The sequence below is a fragment of the Nannospalax galili genome, unplaced genomic scaffold (assembly GCF_000622305.1).
Source record: "Nannospalax galili isolate Female #2095 unplaced genomic scaffold, S.galili_v1.0 scaffold100, whole genome shotgun sequence".
Classification (NCBI taxonomy): domain Eukaryota; kingdom Metazoa; phylum Chordata; class Mammalia; order Rodentia; family Spalacidae; genus Nannospalax; species Nannospalax galili.
The window spans coordinates 6274594-6295646 of NW_008352891.1; the positions used below are offsets into that span (position 1 = coordinate 6274594).

General features: G+C 45.2%; 3 protein-coding genes across 8 annotated transcripts in view; 1 reads left to right on the forward strand and 2 right to left on the reverse strand.

Annotated features, from left to right (window-relative positions):
- The window catches only part of Adam17 (ADAM metallopeptidase domain 17), a 52542-nt gene extending 50600 nt beyond the window's left edge, over positions 1-1942 (forward strand). The window contains exons 18-19 of one of the 4 annotated variants that reach the window (XM_008850128.3): positions 709-759; positions 1224-1942. In XM_008850128.3, the coding sequence (XP_008848350.1) occupies positions 709-759; positions 1224-1574 (402 nt within the window). In that variant the 3' untranslated portion in view covers positions 1575-1942. The remainder of the gene's footprint in view (positions 1-708; positions 760-1223) is intronic. The other 3 variants (XM_029554600.1, XM_017802478.2, XM_008850130.3) reach the window with 3 other exon arrangements.
- A 445-nt stretch (positions 1943-2387) lies between these two features.
- On the reverse strand, positions 2388-13620 carry Iah1 (isoamyl acetate hydrolyzing esterase 1 (putative)). 2 transcript variants are annotated; one of them, XM_008850127.3, is made up of 6 exons: positions 13464-13620; positions 12409-12461; positions 11617-11765; positions 8924-9085; positions 7430-7551; positions 2388-3289 (listed from the first exon to the last, which is right to left on the reverse strand). In XM_008850127.3, exons 1-6 carry the CDS (start codon positions 13542-13544, stop codon positions 3107-3109), a joined length of 750 nt encoding a protein of 249 aa, XP_008848349.1. In that variant the 5' UTR covers positions 13545-13620; the 3' UTR covers positions 2388-3106. The 2 variants fall into 2 exon arrangements, with proteins under 2 accessions (XP_008848349.1, XP_029410461.1); XM_029554601.1 differs by lacking the exon at positions 12409-12461 and having other exon boundaries at positions 13464-13586.
- A 3911-nt stretch (positions 13621-17531) lies between these two features.
- The window catches only part of Cpsf3 (cleavage and polyadenylation specific factor 3), a 37593-nt gene continuing 34071 nt past the window's right edge, over positions 17532-21053 (reverse strand). The window contains exons 16-18 of one of the 2 annotated variants that reach the window (XM_008850133.3): positions 20488-20557; positions 18867-18963; positions 17532-17727 (exon numbers count right to left, since the gene is read on the reverse strand). In XM_008850133.3, coding sequence (XP_008848355.1) covers positions 17626-17727; positions 18867-18963; positions 20488-20557 — 269 coding nt within the window. In that variant the 3' untranslated portion in view covers positions 17532-17625. The remainder of the gene's footprint in view (positions 17728-18866; positions 18964-20487; positions 20558-21053) is intronic. The other variant, XM_017802487.2, reaches the window with a different exon arrangement.

Consider the following 21053-nt stretch of genomic DNA (forward strand, 5'->3'; position numbering starts at 1 on the left):
TGCTGTTATGGATGTCACTGTCAGTGCAGACCAGCACTTGCTTAGTGGCTTAACAGTAAAGCTGCATACATGTATTCTCATCTAGTAAACTGCAGCACTTGGTTTTCTTTTTGGCAGTGCTGGGTGTAATCCAAGGCTGCTAGGCAAGTGCCCTTCCGCTGAGCCACAGCCCCTTGTTGCAACTTTCTGCAGTTCAGGTTCTAAGTTCATTCAGCTTTAGGAAACAAGAGGAAAAAGCAGTTTTTTTTTTTTTTTAAGTATTTTATTATTTTTATGTGTATGAGTATGTTGCCTGCATGTGTTTAAGTTCACCTGTGTTATGCAGTGCCCACAAAAGTCAGAAGAGGGCATTGGATCCCCTGGAACTGGAATTGTTTGCCACCATGTTGGTGCTGGGAACTGAACCCAGGTCCTTTGCAGGAGGAGCCAGTACTCTTTTTAACGGCTGAGCACCATTTTTTAAAAATAAGAACACTTATTTTTTTAACTTTTTTTGGTCTTTTTGAGACAGGGTCTCCTTGTAGCCCCAGCTGTTCTGGAACTCACTACATAGACCAGGCTGGCCTTGAACTCAGAGATCCACCAGCCTCTGCCTCCCAAGTGCTGGGATTAAAGGCGTGTGGCACCACGCCCGGCAAGAACACTTATTTTTTGAGTGTTGGGTTCTTTTATTTCTTGCAGTAATGATCTATTTTCTTTCCTTTCTAGGATAAGAAGTTAGATAAGCAGTATGAATCTCTCTCTCTGTTTCACCACAGTGTAAGTATGCCACATGAAATACTTCAAGGCCTCAGTAAACAGCAATCTACCCTACAGAGGATCTTCCCTTTTGGGCTAGTGAAAGGTCATGTTACAGCAAGAAGGATCTGAGAAAGTGACTGTGACACACTCATGTTAGTTGAATGGATAGAGACTTAGCAGAGAGGAACCCAGGGCTCCCCACAACCATAGGTGGCGATTTAGCATTTTAGCACTGAGCTCTTCTGTCACAGATCTTGATAGGGCTGTCTGAGGTCTCTGGGATTCTCAGTGGACAAGTTGTCAGAACATCTCAGAGTACTTAAGCTACTGCTGAGGTTGAGTGAGCCTTGCCTAGCACTTTGCTTTGCTTAGTGTGAGCACACACAGTGCCCACAGCACAGGGCTACTTGATGGGTAAGGTTACAGCTTAAGGACCTTTGGTTCATTTTTTTCCCCCAACCATTGGGCTCATGCCTTTACAGAATGTTGAGATGCTGAGCAGCATGGATTCTGCATCTGTTCGTATTATCAAGCCCTTTCCTGCACCCCAGACTCCAGGCCGCCTACAGCCCCTGCAGCCGGCCCCCATGATGCCACCAGTGTCTGCAGCTCCAAAACTGGACCACCAGAGGATGGATACCATCCAAGAAGACCCCAGCACAGACTCACATGTGGATGAGGACGGCTTTGAGAAGGACCCCTTCCCCAACAGCAGTGCAGCTGCCAAGTCCTTTGAGGACCTCACAGGCCACCCGGTCACCAGAAGTGAAAAGGCCGCCTCTTTTAAGCTGCAGCGTCAGAACCGGGTTGACAGTAAAGAGACAGAATGCTAATGGAGGAGCTGTGGCTGAGCCCTCTGACTTAACATGTGCAGAGTATTTTTATAAAGCTGACCTAAAGTCAAAGCATATATTTTGTGACGATCTTAGAGGAAATGAGACTTAGTAGATGCTGGTCATGTGTTTGAGCTTCCTTGGCATAAGCCATCTGGTATGGCCAGACCCTTCCCCTTGGAAGAGGTGAGGCGAATCTGGCTGAGGTTTTCAGATTTGGAGTTTTTCTTTTTATAATCTAAAATATCCTTCAACCTGTGGTACAAAAGCAGAAAGTAAGGCTGCATTAAGTTCTGAATATTTGTGTTTTCGTAAATTAACCTTTTTTATTGATAACAGCACTGATTAGGTAGGTGACCTGTTTTTCTGGCCTTTCCTAGCTATTATACAGCCTTGTGCAAAAGGAGAGTCCTGTGCCCAAACTTAGGCCTGATTTGGGTAATGTTCTTCATAGGTTAGTGCTTTCTAGGATGAAAAACATTCTAGCTTCTCTTAAAGTTTACATTAACAGCCACTTGAATTTAGAGATAATGCCAAATTTACTGGTCAGTTTTTCCATTTTACAAGCGTCTTCGTTTATCTCTAATATTGTGATGCCCTTAAAAGTTCAATACCCACAAAACCTAAACTATTTCAGAATATGATTGGAGAGAACACGTTGCCTGTTTGTGAACACTAGTGGACAAGAGGGCAAAGGAAGTGAACAGGGTTTGAACAGGCCAAGACACTGACCTGGTCAGGAGGGGGTACTACCTCTGTTGACTGGGTACCAGTCCTGGAAGAAGAAGTCTTCAGAAACCCTTTTTATTGACCCAGAAAATAGATATTCACATGACTTCTTTAGTGCTTCAGGATTCTGAATGATCTGTATTTACTGTGTGAAGGATAAAAATCATTAGCCTGAATTCTGACTTTTGTAAGTTCTAGGTATAAAACTGAAATGTGCTCACCAGCTAACACATTTTAACCAAGATAACTTGTGAAGTTTGAGGACAGTTAACCAAACCTGTGCCTTCTTTCCTTCTGAGGACGTTTGTTACACAACTCCTTGTTACCCTAATACTTGAACTTTGGACCTTACGGTATTTGCTCTCAACTAGTCATGATGTTCTTATACTCTAGTTACACTTGCAGAATTTGGTATAAGGTGAGTGGGGTGTGTGGGTGTATGAATGAAGGAGTTCCTGGCAGAATGGAAGAAAAACATTTTTTATAAAATTGTGATTTTTTAAAAAAACAAAATTGTCTTTACTTTTTTGCCATTTACCAGATTAACAAGCTGCTCAGGGTATATTCTGTAGCTGTGCCATTGACAATGCCTGCTTTAGTCAATAAATCCTGAATAACAAAACAGTGTATCAAGTACAGCGTTTCCCTGAAAAATCTTAAAACTTTATTAATATTGGTAGCAAATGTTAACAGTTTTTTGAGCCAAGATCATGAACAGAAGTTTAAGCTTGAGAAGAAATAGTGTTTAAATCAATCTCTTGGAATGTTTGTGAATTAACAAAGTTATGGCTTCCCCAGGCTGACTAATGGTCTCCATCTCCCAGCAGACTCAGTTCAGGCTTTGTTTCTTCCACATCCTTCCAGTAAGGAAGCAGCCAGGGCAGAGAAGAGACCTTCTTGTCTATCAGAGGCCAGAGATGTGAAAACAAAAATTCATTTCCCGCTGGTGATAAATGTAGTCCATCTGATAAATAAGACGAAAAGTCCTACAAGGGAGGGGGGGCATGTTAAAGGTGTGACTCTCTCCCCAAGTTGGCTCTTAGAAAGCTAACCAACCCCTTCTGTTCCATGTAGCTGCTTAAGTACCATCTGGGACCACAGTGGCCTCAGTGTGCTCTGTGTGCTCTCTACACAGGTGTTTGAACACACAAGAGCCTTGTTAACCCTCTGGCGCTGTCTAATACAGACCCCAGCTCTTGAAATCATAAAGCCTTTACTCTATGTCTCAATTTGGACAGTTTTCTAGGTCTTAAATCATATGACATGTTAATAGCTTAGAGAGGCTTATGAGAGGTAACTATGATTTAATAATATTACAACAGTGAAAAATTTGGTATTAAGAGTTTAGGCCCTAGGAAGTCATCTTATGACTCTTGGGCAAGTTTGGGGGTAGGAAGAACTTGTTACCATCTGGACTAGGAATGGGTGGGTTGAATCCAGTCACCCAGTTACTCCTTAGACTCAGTCCTATTTCTTACTTGGAATCTTCACTCTAGGCAAGACTTCCTTCCCCAGTCCCTATGGGGTCTGAGGTGGCAGGTTATACACATGGCTTTCATAGTCCAAGGACTCAGATTTTAGTGGCCCTTTTCCCTAGGCTTTGTGTTTCTCATCTAGATGGTTCTAGATGGAACTCTAAAGATATACTCAGTTCTAGAGCCTTAGTGTAAAGTGAAAGACTTGTGAGCAGACCATGCAGTAGTTGAAAACACCCTTCTAGCACAACTGTCTCAAATTACCTCCAGTGGGTTTTTTATGTGAGGTTTCAGGGGGAGGGGGTGCAATTACCTGTGTGGGAATGTCAGAGGACAACTTTTGGGAGTCAGTTCTCCTACCTTGTGGATTTCAGAGGACAAACTTGGTTTATCTAGCTTTGTGGCAAGCACCCTTTCCCACTGAACCATCTCATCAGTCCTAATTCTTTATCCCCAATTTATTTATTGTGTGTATGTATGCCCAGTAGACTCTTTGAGTATTTTATTATTTTTATTTTATGTATATGAGTGTATTGCCTGCACGTAGGTAAGTGCATCTCTGTCGTGCAGTGCCCACGGAGGACAGAAAAGGCCATCAGATCCCCTGGAACTGGAGTTACAGATAGTTGTTAGCTACCATGTGGGTGCTGAGATTCAAACCCAGGTCTTCTGTAAGAATAACCAGTGTTCTTAACCACTGAGACATCTCTCTAGCCCCTCTTTAAGTACTTTTTAACTACTGTTATTCATTCATTGTATGTGTGTGGGTGTGCATAGAGGTCAATGGACAACTTTGAAGTTCTCTCCTTCAACCATGTGGGTCTTGAGGATCAAACGTAAGTCAGGCTTGGTGGGAAGTACCAGCTGAGTCATCTCTCCTGCCCTCCAGTGGATTAAGAAAAACAACTCCATGGCTGGGCATGGTGGCGCGTGCCTTTAATCCCAGCACTCGGGAGGCAGAGGCAGGCGGATCTCTGTGAGTTCAAGGCCAGCTTGGTCTACATAGTGAGTTCCAGGACAGCTGGGGCTACAGGGAGACCCTGTCTCAAAAAGACAAAAAAAAACCCCCAAAACCAACTCCAACCAAGTATGGTAGTGAACGCCTTTAATTCCAGCAGAAAAAAAAAAAAAAACCCAACTCCAGGGCTGGAGAGATGGATCAGCAGTTAGGAGCACTAGCTGCTCTTGCAGAGGACCCAAGTTTGATTCCTAACACCCATGTGGTGGCTAACAATTGTCTGTAACTCCAGTTCTAGGGGATCCAACTCCCTCTTCTGACCTCCTTGGGCACTGTATGACATGGGTGCACTTACATACATGTAGGTAAAACACACATACACATAAAATAAAAATGTTAAAAAAAACAAAACTACTCTAGATGCTCAAACACTGATACTTCTGTTTTGTGCCCACTGCTCTGGGAACAAGAGGACTTAAAAGGTCAGTCAAGGATGCTCAGGCAGACTGAAAGTACTAGGGCTACGAGAGCCTCTAGATGACAAGCATCTCTGAAAAATTATAATACTTGGTTTAAACTTAAGTAAATTTCAATTTCTTAGCAACTTAAACGAGTTGACAGGCATTCTTGAGCTTCCTGGCATTTACTAAATGGTCTCCACCCGATTTAATTCAGGGTTTGCTTCTGTTACCTTCTTCCAGATCCTTGGAGGGTAGGATGGACTAAGATTTAGGGGTAGGATAAGTTAGTATTTGGCTTGGTGACTGCGGGTTGCTTTCTTCCAACTCCTGTCCAAGTGGCTAAACCCAACAGCTCTGAAGAACAAATGGGTTCTGGAGAGATGGCTGGGGTTAAAGGCACTGATCTGGCAGAGGACCCAGGGTTTGGTTTTCAACATCCATCTGACAGCTTACACTGTCTCTTAACTCCAGCTCTAGGAGATCTGATACCCTCTTCTCGCTTCCATGGGCTCCTACGTACATGTAGTGCACATAAACTCATGCAGGCTCACACACATACACATAAAAATAAATTTTTAAAAAAGTAGACTGGGGCCAGGCGTGGTGGTGCATGCCTTTAATCCCAGTACTGGGGAGGCAGAGGCAGGCAGATCTCTGTGAGTTCAAGGCCAGCCTGCAGTGAGTTCCAGGCCAGCTGGGGCTACAGAGAGACCCTGTCTCCAAAAAAAAAAAAGACAAAAAAAAGTAGACTGGGTACACAGTGGATTCTCCTTTCCTTTGAGTACTCCAAATACCATCAGTCCCCATCACTCAGCCACCTCTCTGGGTCTCTGCAGAGTAAGGAAATGACTTGTATCTGGCAAAACAAATACTTTACCAAAGAGCATGGTAGGCTCAGTTGGTAGAGTGATTGCCGAGCATACACAAAACCCTTGGGTTCAGTCCCTAGCACAATGTAAACTGGGCATGGTAGTGCACATCTGTACAAGTCCTACACTCCACCTCCAGAGGTGGAGGCAGGACAGCTAGAATTTCAAGATCGACTACAACTGTATAAAGTTCTAGGCCAGCCTCAGCTACACGATGCCCTGTCTTGAAAACAAACAAGAACAGTAGCAGGTATGGGTAAAATAGAGCTGTCTCACTGCCTCTTCTATGCTGTCCATTAGGTGCTATGTGGAACCTGAATTCTGTCCCACCATCCTGTCCCTAAGCTGTCATTCTAGTCTTGTCTGACAGGTCTACGGATGGAGTCACGGATGTGACTTTGAGCAGCTGCACTCCTGCAGTGGAGTCTCAGCTTCATCCACAGCACTGAGGGTTTCAGACTCCAGTTTTCCTCACTCCACGTGTTCTGTGGACATACGTTTCCCAGCCACCTATAGAAGGCTATGTAGCTGGCTTCCAGACTGGGGCTAGTATGAATGACACTGCCATAAACAACTGCATACTGGATTTCTGGTAACAGTTTCCCTTTTTAATATTTTATTTATTATTTTTATGTGTATGTGTGTATTGCCTGAATGTAGGTAAGTGCACCCGTGTTGTGCAATGCCTGTGGAGGACAGACAAGGCTGTCAGATCCCCTGGAAATGGAGTTACAGACAGTTGTTAGCTGCCATGTGGGTGCTGGGATTCCAACCTAGGTCTTCCAGTCCCCCAGTTTCCCTTTTCTAGGGTTAAGGAGTGGGTGGCTAAGTCCTCTGTCAAAGTGGCCATACTCCTTGAGAACTAGCTTTTTGCTAATATGTTTTCCGGCTTTAAAACAAATAATTACAATTATGTATCTCAAGCTAAATTTTCTTAGAGATTATACTCTATTCAATGTCACATTTTTGTTTGTTGACACTTTAAACTTTGTCCTATCCTGATGTTGAGAACTTGACCATTTTTATTGCTCTGTGGCAACTCCCAGCTGAGTATCTGGCTCCACAGGAACCCCCTAGAACTCTCCTTTACCTGCTCTTTATGCTTCCCTAGTGAGGGGCCATTTGTGTTTGACTTTTGAGACAGGGCCTCATGTAACCCAGGCTGGTCTTGAACTTGCTATGTAGCTAAGGCTGGCCCTGAATGTCTGATCCTCCTGCCTCTACCTCTCAGGTTCTGGGATTACAGGCATGCACCACCATGCCTGACTTACCTCTGCATAGACACTTCAGGAAAGTTGTATACACCTGGTTTACCTCTGCGTGGTCCCACTAGCTCTGAGAGAACTGAGAAAATCCACAGTACCTGGTTGTCCTTCTGCATCAGGGTCCACAGGTCAAGGATATCAGTCCCACAGTCTTGGGCTACTTGCAAACACACTTTAGCATATTCACCAACAATTGAGTTCAGGCGATTTAATTTGCACCCTATTGAGAGAGGGACTCCAGATAGTAACTGATAAACCTCATGCTGGTCCTTGTGCAAGCTGTACCGACTGCCAGTTTCTAAGTGCCATTAATGTCAGCCTGTTGGGGACTATAACAGTGGGTCTCGAAGATTATTCCTGCCATGTGACACAGCAGAGGATGAAGTGCAGCAGGAGGAGGAGGAGCCGGAGCCAGTAGTGGCACCCAGGACCTTCTGGGGAGCTAGGAATGTTCTGGAGGACACTGAACAAATATACAGAAGCAGGAAAGGCCCAGGGGTGTAGCAGCTGCTTAGTGCAGGCCTGTGAGCTGACCACGGTGATTTGGGTCAGTTGGGCAAGGAAGGGCCATGGTAGAAAGAAATGCCATGCTGAGTGTGTGTATGCAGCCAGAACCACTGCAGCACTATGGGCAAGTCTGCAGTCTAGACAGAGACCTAGTAAATTGCCTGACAATGCTACTTAATGGCTGCGTGACTATCCATACCTTGCTTAACCATCTTCAGGCTTTCCTTGTCCGTGATGGCTATATCTACTTCCACTCATGCAAAACACACATATTTAAACAAGCATATGCTGCTTTATCTCCTAACCTACCTGCAGGAAGGGCAGAGCTCCCTTGGGAGGTGGAGCTAGGCAGGCTGGCTTGGAAGTAGGAGCCAGAGCTGGGTTGAAGCTCAGGTTGCTGGCAGTACCGAGTGCAGGCAGAGGAGAGCTAGGGGACTGACGAAAAGGAAATGAAAGAGAAAACGGGCAACTGGATATGGGGTACAGGTGCTGGGTTGCGCAGGCTCTGTATGGGAGCAAAAGAATAAATTCCTCCCTAGTTTGACTGCTGATCTGTATTAAAAAAGTTATTAATGTGTCCTAGAAAAACCTGTTGTGTTTCCAGCAGCTTGGTGAAAATCCATGGTACCCTTCCAGCCACGTGTGTCAGCACAAGAGTGCAGCTATGCACAAGCCACAACAGCACTTCACAGAGAAGAAAAAGTGGGGAAATTTCACCATGACACCTTTTCTCCAACTGCCATAAAGGAGGCAAAAAAGAATCACTCTGTGAGCCCATGTTACAGTGCCTTCTCCTGATGCCAGGGAGTCGGAGATGCTGTGGATGAGGACCTAGGGGATCCAGGCACCACCAGAGCTCAGTACAACCATGAAGGTCAGCAGGTGGCCAGGCTGGCAATCCCTCCTGACTTAGCCACAGCCAGAATTCCTCTTTTTTTGTTTGAGTAAGACAATGGGAGTTGTAATTTTGTTTTCACTTCACTTGATTCCAAACAGACTCACAGGGGCCCAAGGGCAACAGGGGCTATGGAAGCCCTCTGGGTGCTCCCATCCAATTCTGTGGTAGCTGCACAAACTTTATTTACCTTTCAGGACACATTCCTTCTCCCAGGCTGCTTCACAGAGTGGAGGTGGTGTGAGGAGAATGACTCGATCTTCAGGGACATCCACAGACCTGAGGTACTGGACCATGTCCTGTAGGTTTGCACGGTATTCATCCAAGGGAACGTGCTGCTTGGGATTTTCATCTATTCAATGACATGAATACTTCAGCCCAAATACATTTTTTATTAGTAGTATTATTATTTTATTATTTTTTGGTCTTTTTGAGACAGGGTCTCCCTGTAGCCCCAGCTGTCCTGGAATTCACTATGTAGACCAGGCTGGCCTTGAACTCACAGGGATACACCAGCCTCTGCCTCGAGTGCCGGGATTAAAGGCATGCACCACCACGCCCGGCCATTTTTATTGTGTTTTAAGTCCCCACCCCCAGTCTTGTATATCCCAGGCTGACTGAATTCACTGTGTAGCTGAGCTTGTGATTCTCCTGCCTCCACCACACCCAATTTTATATAGTGATGGGAACTGAACTCAAGGCTCTGTGCATTGTAGGTAAGCATGCTAACCAATTCTGCTACATTCCCAGGCCTTAAAAAGCAAACAAAACCCACCATATTTACTTTTATTTTGTTTATGTGTATACTGGCATGTATGTATATGCACCACATATGTGCAGTAGCTATGGAGACCAGAAGAGGGGATCTGATATCTGGAACTGGTGTTACAGATAGTTAGCTACCATGTGGGTGCTCGGAACTGAACCCAGGTCCTCTGCAAGTGCAGCCAGTGCTCTCAATTGCTGAGCCATTTATCTAGCCCCAAGTTCTTTGGTTTTTGGTTGTTTTGAGACAGGGTCTCCCTGTAGCCCCAGCTGGCCTGGAACTCTGTGTAGACCAGGCTGGCCATGAACTCAGAGAGATCCGCCTGCCTCTGCCACCTAAGTGCTGAGATTTCAAGCATGTGCCATAAATAGACTTACAAATGCATACAAAATCACTGAGGAATGGAAGACATAAGAGATTTCCTTTTTCTTTTAAAAGAAATAGAGACAGCTCCACTTCCATAAATAAACCCATGGGGTGGTGGGGGATAGAACATACAGTTCATTAGCCTGTAGTCCCAGCGCTTGGGAGGCAAAGGCAGGAGAATCACTGTGAGTTCAAGGCCAGCCTGGTCTACATAAAAAGTTCCAGGCCAGCTGGGGCTACAGGTAGACCTGGCCTTAACGTATATGACAAAATACCTGAAATCCGGTGGAGAGTGGCTATGGAAATTGCAGATAGAGCATTCTCATCTCTAGTTCTCCCATTGTAAGCAAAGCTGCCTTTGGAGGCTGTGGAGTAAGATTACCCCAGTTCTAATGCTGACTCTGACACTGACTAGTCACATAACCTCAGAAAAATGCTTAATCATCAGGATCTCAGTTTCCTCATTGGGAAATGATGATGACAGGTCTGTCTCTTAATTTGGCTGAAAAGTGCTAAGTGTATAAAGCACTCAGCAGACACATGACAGGAAAATACTGCACAGGCTTGCTTCTAGTCGGGCTGGCACACAAGTACAAGGCTTGCACAAGGCTCTCTGCAGACGCCGTGCAAGTATAAAGAGGTCACCCATGACCCTGTGTGGTATAGGACTATCCTCCCCCATACAAACCACAGAAATATAAAGTCATCCAAGAACCTAAGAACCTGTGGAGTGGAGGACTAGCCTCTAAGCTAGACAGATGCCACCTTCAGGACAGCTGTGTCACCTTGCAAAAGATCATCACAGCTGGGGTTGTTGATGGTTGATATTCTCTCAGAAGGGTTGGGGAGGGTCATAGCCCCCTCACCAGAGTATCCAGTCACTCCTCCCAACCCCTTGTACACAATTCTGCCCTAACTGTATGTGGCTTTGGGTAGGAGGGGGAAGGGGCTAGAGTATATATAGGTGGGAAGGGCTAGGGGAGGGGCTCCATCTATAAAGCCAGAGTCATCCTGGGTACCTGGGTATAGACCTGGTATGACTGCTTTAAGGTCATCCATACTCCTGCTTGTAGCCCCCTCACCCACTGCTCTGTAAGTAAGCCTAATAAATTCACTAGTTCCCCAGAGTGAACTCTGGTGGACTCAGACCTCAGTTGGTAGTTGAGACCTTAGGAGGAGGGGGTAGATACTTTATGTCTTCCCCAGGAAAGGAATTTTAACAACAGCCTGCCACTCAGGCTACTCCTGACCAGTCTTTCTGCTAAGTCATGTGTCCTTACCAGGGCAGACTGGTGGCAAATACCTGTAACCCAAGCACTTGGGACATAGAGGCAGGAGGATCAACAATTTAAAGCTGCCTTTAGTAACCTAGTGAGTATGAAACCAGCCTGGGCTACATAAGACCTTGCCTCAAAAACAAAACAAAGGCTCCTTTCTCAGGAGGAAGAGTACACCCCAGAGGTGAGTCCTGTGCTGCCAAGTACATCAACTGTGGAGAAGAACATTAGAAATAGCCCTGCAGGAAACAAGCTAAATGTCATTTCAGGTTGCACAACAAGTCAGCCCTGTAGAAAACGATCCACAGCATAAAATCCAACCACATCAAAGCCAGAAGAAACACATAAGGAAACTCCAGGAGCACACTGTACTCTGGCAAGACTACTAGGAGATAGAGAAACTGTTAAAAAATAAAGTATATAAGTAAATTTGCTTGGTAATAGGAATATAATAGGAGTTAAGAAGTCACTCACCTTTTATTGAAGAGTCGTTGGCACCAAAGAAAATTGTAACTGCAACTGGGTTTTCGATACTGTTCTCTTTCCTGATTAATCTTGGAAGAATAATTTTGGCCCATTTGGTATTGTAACCTGAAAATCCACGATTCAGAACATCGCACTTTCTGAAATGAAATTTGTTGAAAAGAGCTGTGAGCAAGGAGCTGCTTCTGGGCCCAGTAGCCAGCCATTAGTGAGGCTGTGCTCTGTGGCTTCCCAGGGACAACAGGCCCTGACCAGCCCAGGATTCTTTATTGAGGACAAGGATGTACTCAAGCCAGCCTCCCCAAAGTCCTTTTGCAACAGGTAATCACCGTATTCTTCAGTGATATTCTACATTCCATACAAGGGTGACTGACTTTGTGGTGGCTCAGGGTGCTTCTAAAATGGTTTCTAATGGATGCTGACCTGAGCAAGTACAGTAATTTAGAAAGCCACTAACAACTTGAAATTCAGGGGTTTGAAAGTATTTTTGCTTTGTTTTGAACAGGGTCTTGCTATAATACATAAGATGTCCTCCAATTTGTGATCCTCCTGTCTCCCCAGTGCTGAGATTACAGACAGGTCTGTGCCACCCCCTCCATCCCCACTCCCCGCAAAGGATTTATCCTACACATCTGATGCTAGATTTCACATGGTGGCATTTACAAAGAACCCTGAGTGCTCTCTGTGCACTGAAGAGGAAGGGCAGGCCAAGGTTAACAGGTTAAGAGAAGACACACTGCCTATCAGAAAACTGCCAAGTACCAATTTAGGAATTATTCTCACCTGACTAGCCTGTCAGCCAGTGATGCTCCCCATCCACCCTGCTGGAAAGAAAACTGAAGAAAAACCCATTACTGTGTGTCAGTGCAGCCAGATAGAATTATGGAGTACTAGCAGCACCTTAAAGGGTCAGGCCTCCTTGCATAACCTCACTTCTTGGCCTTCCTGGACTGGGAAGGTCTCTGGGGAATTACCATGAATTCATCAAGTAGCATTCTGGAAATGAGGCTTTTTTTTTTTTTCATCATCTAGGGGATGTGACCGAGTCATCGACATTTTGCTGAGACCTAATATTAGAGTCATCTTAAAGTAGAAAAGCTACTTTAAAAAGTCTACATACAAGACAAAAGCAATTATGCTGAGTTAAAAAATGACTTCCACACCATTCCACTTCTCCAGTTGAAAAAAACAAGGAAGGCCAATACTTCATTCTATCCTGGCAATCCTCCTGCTTCAGCCTCCTGAGCGCTGGGATTAGAGGAACGCGCCATCACGCCTAGATTTTTTGGCAGACGTTCACAAAAGCTGCCTAGTACCAAAAATGTTGCCAATTATTAGGATATATTTTAAAGAATTGGTGTAGAAAGCCATGCCTTTTGAATGTTAAAAAACTACAGGAAAGCAACTTATCTTCCTTTAATAAGGTTGTTGCGGGAAAGATCAGGCAGGACACCGGGTAAGGCATTTTATGGAGGTGAAATGGTGTCAGATGAAAAGGTTTTTTCTACTTGACTTTTGAAAACATCCCGTTTTCAAAGCCATTTGGTGCTCAACCTGTGCCTCGGGAGGAAGTGCGCAGTGAACTGAGGCAAAGAAGCCTCGGCAGGGAATCCACAGAAAATTGAATCGGGTGCCAGCGAGGGAGCCTCGGCCGGGACAAGCGGGGCGCCGGTCTGAAGGCCGGCAGTCGGCGTGCACAGGGTCTTTCCACAGTCCCTCTACAAGACAGTCGCCTGGAAGGACAGCGGGGCTCGTCCACACCGCGGCACCGAAGGGCGCACGAGCACCTCGCAGGAGGCCGCGGGCGCAGGGAACGCGCGGGCGAGCCTGGCCGGTACCTGCGTGATGGAGTCCCCGAAAAGCAACACGCGAGGCCAGAGTAGAGAGCTGCCGAACGACGCTCCCTCAGACACCGCCATGGCGCGGAGTAGACGAGCGGACTGCGCCGCCGGATGTGCCGCAGCAACCGCGCCGGGGCGGGGCTAGACCTGAGGGGCGGGCCTAGGGCTGCTCGGCTTCCGGTCTTCCGCCTGCGGTCGGGTTTTCGGGCTTCCAGACCTCGGTGTCACTCCAGAGACAGCTGTGGTTTCCAGGAGACTTCGTTGTCGTGGGTTTCCGAGAAGCTGGCCTTGCACACACCACGGCCTGCCGGGACCCTGTCCTGGTTTGTCCCGAAGTGCGATTTGGCGCCGTCCGAAACCAGAGCCCGCACCTGGCGGCCCATTCGGGCTCCGGAAGCTTGCTTCCGCAGGTAACCGTAGTAGGCAGTGAGGTCGGCTACGCGTCCGCCCGCCGTGCAGCCGCAACTGGACTCGGCGGTTCCGATGGCGGCTGCGGCGAGTGACGGCCTAGTGGGAAGGCGGGGGTCCTGAGGTCTGAGCCCTAGGTGGCTGCTGGGTACGGGTGCGCGCCGCAGCCGCCAAGAGCCACTGGCTTCAGGTGCAGGAGGATTCTAAGGCAGAACTGGCCAAGGACCCTCACTCCAAACCTTTAACAAAAAGTCTGCCCGCAGGACTTGGCATCAGGAAATTTGTAACGTGCCCCAGAAGACGCTCACATGCACCTGCGCGGGACTTGAACGTCATCCCAGTAACAAGGAAGATGCTCGCAGGGACTTTAGGCATCCAAGTCTTGAGGTTAGATCAGCTGTTTTAGAAATCAGCTCTAGGAAGAAAAATCAGAGGGACCTGCATGCCAACCGCAAGGCGGACAGGGCGCTTCAAGAGCAACTCAGCACCTCACCAGCTCAGCCTGCTTCCCTAGTGTGGAGGGCCTCTGGAAAGGACAATCTCCCTTCCTGCAGTGTGCATTAGTGTTATCAAAACAAAATAAAACCTTGTATCACATGTAAAAGGTGGTCCCCAGACTTTTGATACAGACCAAAGACATGGGAATTGGGCCGTTTTTATAAAAATGTGTATCTCATTTTAAATAAGAGATTTACAGACTGAAGTTTGTTACCAAAGTGAAAGAGAGTTATACACTTGAGAGAAGAGGTAGATGAGTACGGGACAGTATAGGTGGCTAGCAAGTATTTGTTTGATGGATCATCGATCCACCCGGCTCCTGACTCCAGGAGGGAGATACATCTACTTAAGAATTTGTGAGCCCTAAGAAAGGACACTAGGTTTCTTTTCAGCCCTCTCGAAGTTCAGGTTCCTTATCAAATCTCCAAGCACAGCTTCCCACCTCTCCAACCCTGATCCTGGAAGAGGAGCAAGAAACCACTGCAGGAGGCATGCCCCACCTTCTTTCTGGAGTTCTGGGAAGGCACTCACCTGAGATTCTAGGAAGGCATGGCCCCTTTTCTGTTTTTTTTTTTTTAAAGCTTTTACAATTTTATTAGAATTTTAAAGAAAAATCCTCAGGGCAGGTGAGCTAGTAATCTTGGCGGTTGCCTTGAGGAGAATGGAGGTAGACTGGCAGCCACATGGCTGGGAGAAGGAAGCTTTAGAGAAAATAATACAAGATGCTAGGGGTAGCCCAAAGCCTTAAAGCAGGTTAGAAAAGGGATATGGAGGGGCTGGAGAGATGGCTCAGCAGTTAAGAACACTGTTCTTGCAGAAGACCTGGGATTCAACCCAGCACCCAAATGGCAGCTAACACCTGTCCATACTCCAGTCCCAGGGGATCCAACACAGGTGTACTTACCTACATGCAGGCAATACATGCATACACATAAAAATAATACAATTTCAAATAAAAAAAAGGGATATGGAGAAGAAACAAAAATATTACACTTTTCTGAATTCAGAAACTCAGACTATATAGAGCTAGCAAGAAAAACTCTCTCCATCTATTTAGCATAACCCACCTTCCTAGGGGTGGTTCAATGACCAGATGATTGACCAGTTAAACTTACACAAAATGGAGAGGCTCAGGGTATTACAATCTCCACTGGCTCTGAGACTTAAGTCAAATCTTTGACTTGTTTTATTGGGTCCTCAGAACTGTAATTTTGATGGCATTCAGTTGCCTCTTACCATCATAAAAACAGCAAGCCTCACCTAAGGCCATGTATAAGCCATCTTTCTTTAGGAACAGTAAGTCCAGCCCCTTTCTGTTCTGTAGCACCATTTCAGCTGGGAGTTAACCTGTCTCTCCAACTGGCCAATGGTGTCCTACAGATGTCCAATGTCTCTATCTGAGAGCTTAGAAGCCTAAATTTTATTGCCTGTGGCTAGGGTGGCAGCACCATGGCCCCTTTTCTGGATCCACTTATAAATCCTATACCTCCCCCCCAACCTCTATACCCTCGGGAAGGCTGCACGCCCCTCATAGCTATCTGCATCTTTCGAGGTTGGATTTCACTTCTGCTTTATCATGTTGCCTCTCACCCGGAATTCTGACACTGGGGAAAGGTAGCAATCATTGAAGAAGATGTCAAAGCTGTCGCTAACAGAGCTGAGCTGCTCCTCCACTGGGGAGGCTCCTGCATCCAGTTACTCCCAAATCTGAATTAACTGTGCTTTAGGAAATTAGACCAATGAACTAATTCACACAAAAAACAATTCAACTTCCACAATACATTTGAGTCATTAAAAACCCTATCTCGGGGGCTGGAGAGATGACTCAGCGGTTAAGAACACTGGTTGTTCTTGCAGAAGACCTGGGTTTGAATCCCAGCACCCACATGGCAGCTAGCAACTGTCCGTAACTCCAGTCCCAGGGGATCCGACAGCCTCTTCTGACACAGGTGCACTTACCTACATGCAGGCAATACATGCATACACATCAAAAAAAGCCAACAAAAAAACCCTCTATCTCAGAATTGAATGTGTAGATTCCATACAGAGAAAATGAGTCCTGAAAGTGGTAATTTGATAAATTTGACAAACATGAACTGTGTGGCAATACTATGCCAACATTACAGTTACCTGAGAGCCTAACTCTTAAACTTAGGTTTTTTAAAAAAATATTACTATTTTATGTGTATGAGTGTATTCTGCATGTATGTCAGTGCACCTATGTTGTGTAACACCCGTGGAGATCAGAAGAGGGTGTTGGATCCCCTGGAACTGAGTTATGGATGGTTGTCAGCTACCATGTGGGTGCTGGGAACTGAATTCAGGTCCTCTGCAAGAGGAGTCAGTGCTCTTTAACTGCTGAGTCATCTCTCTAGCCCCTTAAATTTAGTTTTTAAGAGTGGGCCTGAACCCCAGATAACTCTTGGAAACATCTGTCTCCTGGAACTGCTGATTTAACACTGTCTGCTGGAACTCTCTCCCTGAAACTGACCCACCCATAATTTTATTCAAAATGGCTTCTCCATTTTGAATCTTAACAGACCCTCTGGCCTTTTCATACCTAGTTCCAGAATATCTCATTTACCCTAGGTCATACATCCTTCCCAATCTCCACTATGCCAAAAGGAGACTGGGGTTGAACCTTTCAGGCTTTGATATGCTAATTTTCAAGCAAACCCACATTCATTCATTCTTGTTTTGGGTAAAATACCAAATTGAGGTTGCCTAGGAAAGGAGATCAGGTGTCAAGGTCACAAGACACAAGAGCACATAGTTTTGCTGGGGTTAATTAAAAATTCTGTCCAGATTATGTCCATTTATAAAAGTCATACCCACAATAAACTAAGGAATTTGGCAAGTGTCAGGAGGGAAGAAATGGGCTTCAAATTTGTAATCGGCACAAAATTTGCAATCAAATTCAACATACAGGTATGACAATATGAACCATTTTTCCTGTACCAATTAAATATGGTAAGACAAATTTGGATTCAGTTGCAAGAAGCAGATCTTAAAGGGTTTCCGTGGGTGCTGCATGAATGCCTGGACCTAGATTGAATAAATTCTAAAGTAATGGGCAACCTATTCTAGAATGATGGACAAATTAGTTGGTGGTCCAGAGGTATTCAAGCTGTTGGCATAAAGGCCATCTGATGTCAAAAGTAAACAGGCTATCCCAGAGAAACTAAGGTATTTTATTTAAAGTAACAGAAATAGAGCCAAGTATGTAAAACATTAACACATACAGAGGAGGTCATCAGTGAACTGGTGTAAGGGCCTCATACAGTCTCTGTGCGGCTAGTTCCACCATTTCTCTGAGGGACTCATCATCTTCACTTCCTTCTTCACATTCTACCATCTGAAAGGGAGAGCACAAGCATGCCTTTCAACTTCAGTGTCTACAATCATCACATGGATTTAAATGAGAAGCATCATCTGGGAGGATGGAAGTGTGGGAGGCTGATGACCAAGTCACAGAGCCACTGACCCTATGGCACGTGCTGAGTGATCCTGACAGCACAGTGACTGGAGCTCCTTAGAGACGGGGAGAGGGAATGGACAGTCTTGTGAACCACTTTTCTTAAAGCCCAAAGTTCATACTTTGACTCAGTACACAATGCTCCAAGAAGTCTGTGCAGCACAAATTACTTAGTAAGAAATTGTTGTGATCATCTACTCAATATTTGGGGATAAATTTAATTTAAACTAATAATCTTTTTTTTTTAACCCCAGTCTTTTTGAGGCAGGGTCTTCCTGGAGCTCCAGCTGGCCTGGAACTCACTATGTAGACCAGGCTGGCCTTGAACTCAGAGATCTGCCTGCCTCTGCCTCCCTAGTACCGGGATTAAAGACATGTGCCAACCACACCCGGCTAAACTAATAATCTTATGACTACTTCCTTGGTTTTATTTCATTAGACAGGGTCAGTCTCAATATACAGCCAGAAACTCCTGATCTTCCTACCTCAGCCTCCTAAGCAGCTGAGATTACTGTTATCTATCATCACCCTGCCTGGCTTATCAAAGCTCACACCTTACAGCTCAACCACAAAACACTACTGGCTTTTTACACAATTACCAAAAAACAGCACGGTGGTGCTTGCCTTTAATCATCATCAACCTTACCAAGATGTGAATCCTGTGAGCTGCGGCAATAACTTGCCTAGCAAGGTAAGAAATTTGAAACATAACTTATTTGTTTAAACCTGGGTGTAGTGATGTATGTTTAATATCCCAGAGGTGGGCTTGGGCTATAGTGTGAGACAGGGTTACCCTGTCTTAAAACAAAATACAAAAAAGAAAACAAAAAAGAGAGAACAGTGTGCACGGATTACAGGCACACGCCACCATGCCCATCTTTATGCAGAGCCGGGGATAGAACCCAGGGCTTCATGTGTGCTAGGCAAGAACTCTAACTAAATAAGCCACATTCTCTAGCCCCAAAAACTGTCTTCACTTTGTTTCCCAAATATCTTGAAGCACTGAAAGAGCTACATACCCGTGTCTCCAAATTGATATTAGCTGTTTTCCCGTCCACTGTGACACTCAGGACAGAGTCATCTTTCACATTTACACAGTCTTCTCCAAATATGTCCCTCAAGTAAAGAAAACGGCATTAGTGGGAAAGTCCAACTTTATATGTTTGGGGAGAAATTAAATTGAAGATAGGTCCAAGTTCTAAAGTAGAATACTTTTTTAAAAAAATGTATTTATTTTACTTATTATTTTTACTTTAAGTGTATGAGTGTAATGCTTGCATGTAGGTGGGTGCACATGTGTCGTGCAATGCCCGAGGAGGTCAGAAGAGGGCACTGGATCCCCTTTAATAGGAGTTACAGACAGCCACCATGTGGGTACTGGGAATTGAACCTCAGTCCTCTCTGCAAAGGTAGCCAGTGCTCTTAGTCGCTGAGCCATCTCTCTAGATTCTAAAGTACAGTACATACCTCTATCTACTTCTGAGATGTAGTTATTTTCCTTGACATAGATTAGTGGTTTTGGAGAACAGGTAAAATATACAACTATCATTTATGAAGAATGCTCTACTTGGCAGGCACTGTTTTTGTTTTGTTCTTTATGAAACAGGGTCTCCCCTGTAGCCTCAGCTGGCCTGGATCTCACAGAGATCTACCTGCCTCTGCCTCCTGCATGCAGAGACACTCACAATAGAACTGTTCTAGTCCTGTCCCTAGCAGACCCAGTAGAGCAGGTACTGGCCCTCAGTAAGTTGGTCTTTTCTCCCGAGTCCCAAGGGAGGCTCCAGGGAGTCATGTGACCTCCTTGAAACCAAAGGTTAGGAGAAGCTTCACAGCCTTATCAGGCAGCCATCCATGTACTCAGAACTGTAGCCATGGACTAGGGGCCAATGAAAGGAAATGAAAGGAAAGCCTGGGCTTTCCTCAGTGCTGGCCAGCCTGCAACCCCACAGCCATGTGTGCTGCTTCACATCAGGCCAAAGCCATAGTACCACCTGGCCACAGCAGAGTCCTCTGAAACCATGAGCCAAAATGCAATCTTTCTTAAATTCATTTTTTGAGGGGAAGGGCAAGCATCTGTCTGTGATGAGAAACTAATGGTTATTCATTCAATAAGCAAATGAAAGATTAGCATATATGAGGCACTGTGCTAGAAACTGAAATTATAAACAACTACCCACTACAAGGCAATTTTATAAGACTGCTTGGAAAAACATCCTAAAACTAGGCCCTAAAAAAGTTTCTGCAGAAACGTGCTGGTATTTAGCAACACGCTGGATTTAAAGACATTTCATAGTTACAGACTTACTGGAAAGAGTCTAGAGAAAATCAAGGTTCTCAAATAATTCACACTTCTGAAAACAGAAGCATTCTCACAGATACAGTGATGGCCAGCGACATCAACACCCATGCTGGACCATGCCAGTTTCATACACACTCCTGGGGGCTATGGTAAGCAGGGCACCTACAGGCAGAACACTCAAACTTGGCATTAAGCTAGTGCCAACTTGGACAAAGCTTGGTACAAACTGCTCATTCTGACACATCATAGCAGGCCTGGTCTGAACCCCACAAGCAGTGGGAACACTCTGTGGACTCAATGCTCCTTGGCCCACCTGCACACCTGGCTCTTGGGAGACTTACTGGAGCATGACCTCCAATCGCTTGCTGTAAACATGCATTTCTAATTTTTTAGAAACCTTCTGTACTGCGCCTGGGGAAAAACAAAACAAAACAGACTTCAGCTTTTTAATTTCCATTTATATAGTGACCAAATTATCAGAGAATGGTTACTGATGAGTCCAAATTAATTATGGAGGCCTTAAAATGGCAAGCACATATCTGTATCATTGTCCACTAATATAATTAATGTGCATCATGTTATTTCATGTTTGCATCAAGGACTCCCAAAATGACATTTCAATTTTTTTCCCCAATGTTTCTCAGACTTTACATTCATGAGGAGAGGTGTGTACAATTACAGCTCCAAGAATTCCAGGGAAGCGTCTGAGCACAGAGATCGCTTACTGTTAAGTGAATTTAACATCCTACTATATAAATCACCTCCCTATGCCTGCTGTACTACAAATTCTTAAAAGCACCTGTCCATTATATTACTTCCTTCTTTTGCCCCAGAACCATACAACCAATGTCAAGTCAACCAGCAAACTTTAACCTGGAATGGAGGATGCCTTGGCACAGTGCCAGTT